Source organism: Geospiza fortis, unplaced genomic scaffold (genome assembly GCF_000277835.1).
Source record: "Geospiza fortis unplaced genomic scaffold, GeoFor_1.0 scaffold78, whole genome shotgun sequence".
NCBI lineage: Eukaryota > Metazoa > Chordata > Aves > Passeriformes > Thraupidae > Geospiza > Geospiza fortis.
In genome coordinates this window covers 1,560,710-1,565,399 of record NW_005054339.1, presented here as the reverse complement: position 1 = coordinate 1,565,399, position 4,690 = coordinate 1,560,710, and the positions used below count along the sequence as shown (strand labels likewise).

The 4,690-nt window shown below is 56.7% G+C and overlaps 1 protein-coding gene across 1 annotated transcript; it reads right to left on the bottom strand.

Annotated features, from left to right (window-relative positions):
• Positions 1-322: 322 nt before the first annotated feature.
• TUSC2 (tumor suppressor 2, mitochondrial calcium regulator) lies at positions 323-4,675 on the bottom strand. The gene is made up of 2 exons (XM_031058198.1): positions 4,551-4,675; positions 323-2,996 (listed from the first exon to the last, which is right to left on the bottom strand). The coding sequence occupies exons 1-2, from the start codon at positions 4,665-4,667 to the stop codon at positions 2,931-2,933; spliced, it is 183 nt and encodes a 60-aa protein (XP_030914058.1). The 5' UTR covers positions 4,668-4,675; the 3' UTR covers positions 323-2,930.
• Between the last annotated feature and the right edge of the window lie 15 nt (positions 4,676-4,690).

Sequence of the window (4,690 nt, the reverse complement as noted above, 5' to 3'; positions counted from 1 at the left end):
GGGAGGGGAGAGAGGCCCGAGCTCCAGCCCTGGGGATTGAACAAGGAAATTACAAATATTTCACATTAGTTATACGTTTAAAAGTTGTCATGGAAGCTACAAGTAGAGAGTCACAGCCTGACAGCCACCAACTCCTGCCAGTCCCGTGTGTCAACTGAAGAACCTGGAAATGGCTGTGACTCGGGGGTCCTTCACCATCAGCTCAGCCACACGTGCACAAACGTCCCCTTCCCAAAAAAACGGGAGGCTTGAAATGCCAGCAGCAAAGTCTACCTCCCCTCAGGTACATCTGCCTTCCCCAGTAAGACAGCTCTGGGACTTGTGGGCTCTACAAATAATTTTATTGAAATTTAACAAAAGTGGACAGATGCACTGGGAGAAAGGACCATAAGTAGTGTACATTTCCCAAACCCATGGGTCCTACCCACACGCTAGAGGAGCAAGGAGCCTAGTGTCGGTGAGTACAATTCGGCTACACATCCACTCGGGAAAGCACAATGTTGCACAGAAATTGTAAAAAAAAAGAATCAAAAGGAAAACTTTTTTTTCTTTTTGCTTGCTCCAACACCACGGTGGACACAGATACTATTTACAGTGACCTTCACATTTTTAAGATCTTAAGATCCCTCCAGGTGCTCCCAAGGCCCTGCTGCTGCAGGATTGCTGGGGTCCTGGGGGCTGGCTGCTGTGGGGACCAGCCTGGGAAGAAGCGGGGCAGGACACAGCTTGTTGGCAGCCTGCAGAGGTTCACTGCCACTCTAGTGACACTGAGGGGGTAGAAGAGTGGGAGAAGGCATGGGTTTTGGGGAAGCATGTTTAATACGCTGGGGGAAGGATGGGCAGCCTGTCAGAAAGGACAAAAGCATCCTTGCTAAGCTGGTCACAGTCTCTGCCCCCTCCCCCGGGTTAGGGCTGTGCCTTGCCAGCAGATTTTTGGCTGGTAGCCAGGTGAGGGGCTCCCCACTGGGGCAGGCAAACAGTGCCAACCCTCTCCCCACTCCTCCTCCTCCTTCCCCCATGCCCAAGGTGGGGTCAGTGCAGCTTCCCGTACCCTCAAACAGCAGTGGGGCAAGGCAGCACAGACAGCGTGGCCACAGTTTTCTCTCCTCTTCCTGGGGACAGCAGCTCCTGCTCTCCTGTGGAGCCCAAGGGATGCCCTTCCCAGGGAGTTCCAGCCAGGGAGAAACTCAAGAGCAGGTGGTGCAAATAAGAAACACTTCAGTGAGGGATTGTTTTAAGACAAGACTCTTTCAAGCAAGCAGAACAAAAGATGTCGAAAGAAGCGCCCAGCATCACAGTGTAGATGAGCCCTGCCCTTCCACTTTCCTGCCTGGTGGCAGCCAGCACATCCATTTCATCCCGTGTGCTCGCTCCTGTCGATGGGAACCGCGGGTGGAGGGACGTGAAGGGAAGAGGTGGTGACAGGAAGACAGCAACAGCCACGTCGCTGTTATCTCCCCGGAGCTGGGAATGTGGCCCCGCGCCCGGGTGGCTCTGGGCGGACGTGGGGATGGATACATCCAACGTAGACACCGACAGGGCTGGCAGCCAAGTGCCAGCAGCTTAAATTAAAAATCGAGGTAGCAAACATCTGAAGTGCTTAGAAAGTAAATAAGTTCTGGAACGAAAGAGGAGGAAAGCTGAGCTGGCTGCTGTGGGGAGTAGGCTCTGACCCACTTTAAAGCTGTGCCTGCTGCCGGTCCTCCTCTGCCTGCCCGGTCTGGGCACAGCTGAGCAGGGAGGCAGGGGCTCCTTGTGCTGCCAAAGGGCATTTGGGGTCAGGCCTTTCCCCCAGCAGCTGGACACACACAGGGGTGAGAGGTTCTTCGGTGCCGCCAAGACCTCAACCTTCTTAGGTGGGAGGAAAGAGGAGAAAAGAGCAGGACTCTCCGAGGTGGGGCAGCAAGCCTCCCTTTAAAGTGCATCGCATTTCTCCTCCTGCCACCAGCTGGGATGCGGGAGGAACCACAGTTCACATCGCCAGGGAGATTTCCAAGCCAGGGCAGGTACACCAATTGATTGTTTCGGGGGCACAGGGAAGGAAGACAGGATTCCTTTCCTGCTTGGCTCAGTCGAGGCCCAGCCTACAGGGAGGTATGTTCAAAGAGCAGCGGGGGTGAGGAAGCTGCCCGGCAGCCCAGCCCCGCGGCAGGAGAGGGAGGCGCTCAGCAGAGCCAGTGTGACAATGGGGGAGGCAAGTCCACTGCAGAGCTGGGACCTTGCTGCCACCAGCAGGGGCCAGGGACTGCAGAGATCTCCAGCAGGCAGCAGTAAAGCCAACCTCCCCAGCGCTGGCATAAGTGGGGAAACGCAGTGGGGGAAGAGACCGAGGTCTAAGAGAGTGGCATCTGATCTCCATCCCCTTCCCGATAGGAGAGCAGCAGCCAGCCCAATGTGCTTTGAGACCCCTCAGCCTGCTCTGCTTATCCTCCATCAGCAAACCCACGCAGGGGAGCGTCACATCACGCCGGTGTCAAAGGGACATGCTGCAACACTGGCCATCTGAGCTGCAGGCCCCAGGGACCTCGGGGTGCAGGGCAGGGCGGTGCCGTGCCCTGGCTCTCCCTGGGCCGCATACCTGAGAAGCAGGGGATTCTCTCTGGTGAGAAGTGCAGGCTTGCTCTCCCTTTCACAGCTCAATCACAGCAGCTTGTTTGCAGTTCCAGTTACCCATCAAACGTCGGCTAGAGGCTACAAAAGGTATTTTAGTCTTCTGACTCAAGTAAGGATGTTTTTAAGCAGTCGTTGCACAGAGTCACCCATCTCCTGCGAAGACCTGCTCCGTCCTGCCTCACCTCCAGGCGAGGGGAGAGCCACCATCCTGCCACACGGCTGGAGTCCTCCTCGGTGGGAACACGATGCAGCCTAGCCCAGTGAGGCTGGAGGTGGTGGGGCAGGGCCTCCCACCCACGGGCAGCGATGTCTGGGACTCACACCTCGCAGATAATCACTGGGAAATCCACGTGAATGCGAGGATGCTCTAGTTTCACTATGCCCTGAAAGGAGAGTCAGAGTGGTGAGCAGAAGGGATGGCCAATCAACATCCCCGAGCCCTGCCAGTCACCCAGTGACAGAGAGCACTGTGCCCTGGAGGAACTGGAGGGACCAGGCTCCATGAATGGCTCAATAAATGACTCCAGGTATGCCTGGGCAGCAGCACACACAGCAGCAGCCCTTTGCCCTTCGCTCTGCTCCCTGGAGAGCCGAGGGCGGCAGGGCTGGCTGCCACACACGGCAGGGCGAGGAAGGAGGGAGCTGCTCTGCCAGGCACTGCCCGTGCAGCAGCTGCTGCGTGACTGGCAGATCTTGGCTGTCTGGGCTTTTCATGCGGCACCTTTCATTCACGGGATTTAGAGCAATGAAAAGAGCTCTCTGAGGGAACGCAGCCGGGGCAGCTGGCGCACAGAAAAGCGGCTTTCTGTGCAGGGGGAAGGCTGCTGAATGCAACTCCCTCCACAGCAGCCACAGGAACCCTTCCCATGCCCCATCTCAGCCTTCTCCTGTTACAGCACCAGCTGGGGGCTGGGGCAGAGAGGGAGCAGGGGCTCAGGGATGGGCCTGGCCCTGCAGAACCAGAGTAAAGCTGTGTTAGCAAAGGACTGTTAGTGCTGGTACCTGCTCCCTCCAGCTCAGCTGAGCTTCCCAACTGGGTGAGTTTCAACCCACATGAACAAGGACTCAGTTCCACACGCCATGTCTGCCTCTGCTAGAATGCCAGCCCAGGAAGCAGCACCAAATCCTTCCATCCACAACTGCCTGCTCAGCACTCAGAGGGGTTCCATCCAACTAGGAGGCTGCCCACTCCTCACAGCTCACCCCAGCTGCTCATTACAGCATGCCTTTCTGCTTAATTAGGGAAGACTTCTATAGAGGCTCTCTCTAGCCCTGTTTGATCTGCTCTTTCCTCCGTTTATGTCCCCAGAAGATTCCCTACATGCAGGCTCTCCTGCCCCTGCACCACAATCCTCACTTGACATCCCAGCCCCTGCCCAGCTTCACACCACTTGCTTATTTAGAGAGGAGACTTTTCCACTGAAGGGCAAAGCAGAGAGCTGTCAACACTGCTGAGCAGCTGGAGGGGATGTGCAAACTCATGTCAGCAGCTGATGGGCTCAGGCTGCTGCTCCCCAACACAAGCCTGGCCCTGCACAGTGACATGACACTGGCTGAGGCAGCACAGCACCCTACACCTCGTGGAAGGTGCTTGGTAAGGAGACAGCCATGCAGGACTGCCTGGCACTCTGTGCCCCACAACATACACCTGGCTGAGCTATCTTCCCCTGCCAGGCAGTTCTGAAAGACTCAGGCACTGCTTCTCTCAAAAAAAGGCAGCTGCAGGGTGCCACCAGCTCTCCCTTCCCTGTCACAGCCTCAGGTGACACAGGTGTGAGCCAGGACCCACCGGAATCATGGCTCTGAGGCAGAAACTGGGGAAGAGGAGAGAGCCTCCACCTTGCCAGTAAGAAGATGCCCCGAGGGAGATGATTCTTGTAAAGGCCGGACTTCAAGCGTCACCGTGGCGCTTTGCCCCATCCTTCTCCGCATGTTACCTGAGGTATCAGGTTCTTGTGGATCCTCTTCAGCTTGGCGCGCTTCCTCCCGTTCTTGGTGACGATTGTCTCCTCGTAGAACTCATGGGCAAGATCCCCGTCCTCATCGTAATACATAGAGCTGCCGAGAGGAGAGGGGA

What these genes read in the sequence shown, in the direction of transcription:
- TUSC2 (XM_031058198.1), bottom strand. Translation starts at nt 4,667, where the DNA reads ATGTATTACGATGAGGACGGGGATCTTGCCCATGAGTTCTACGAGGAG. An exon ending in ACAAGAACCTGATACCTCAG is followed by an intron (nt 2,997 to 4,550) that starts GTAACATGCGGA and finishes CTCTCCTTTCAG; the next exon opens with GGCATAGTGAAACTAGAGCA.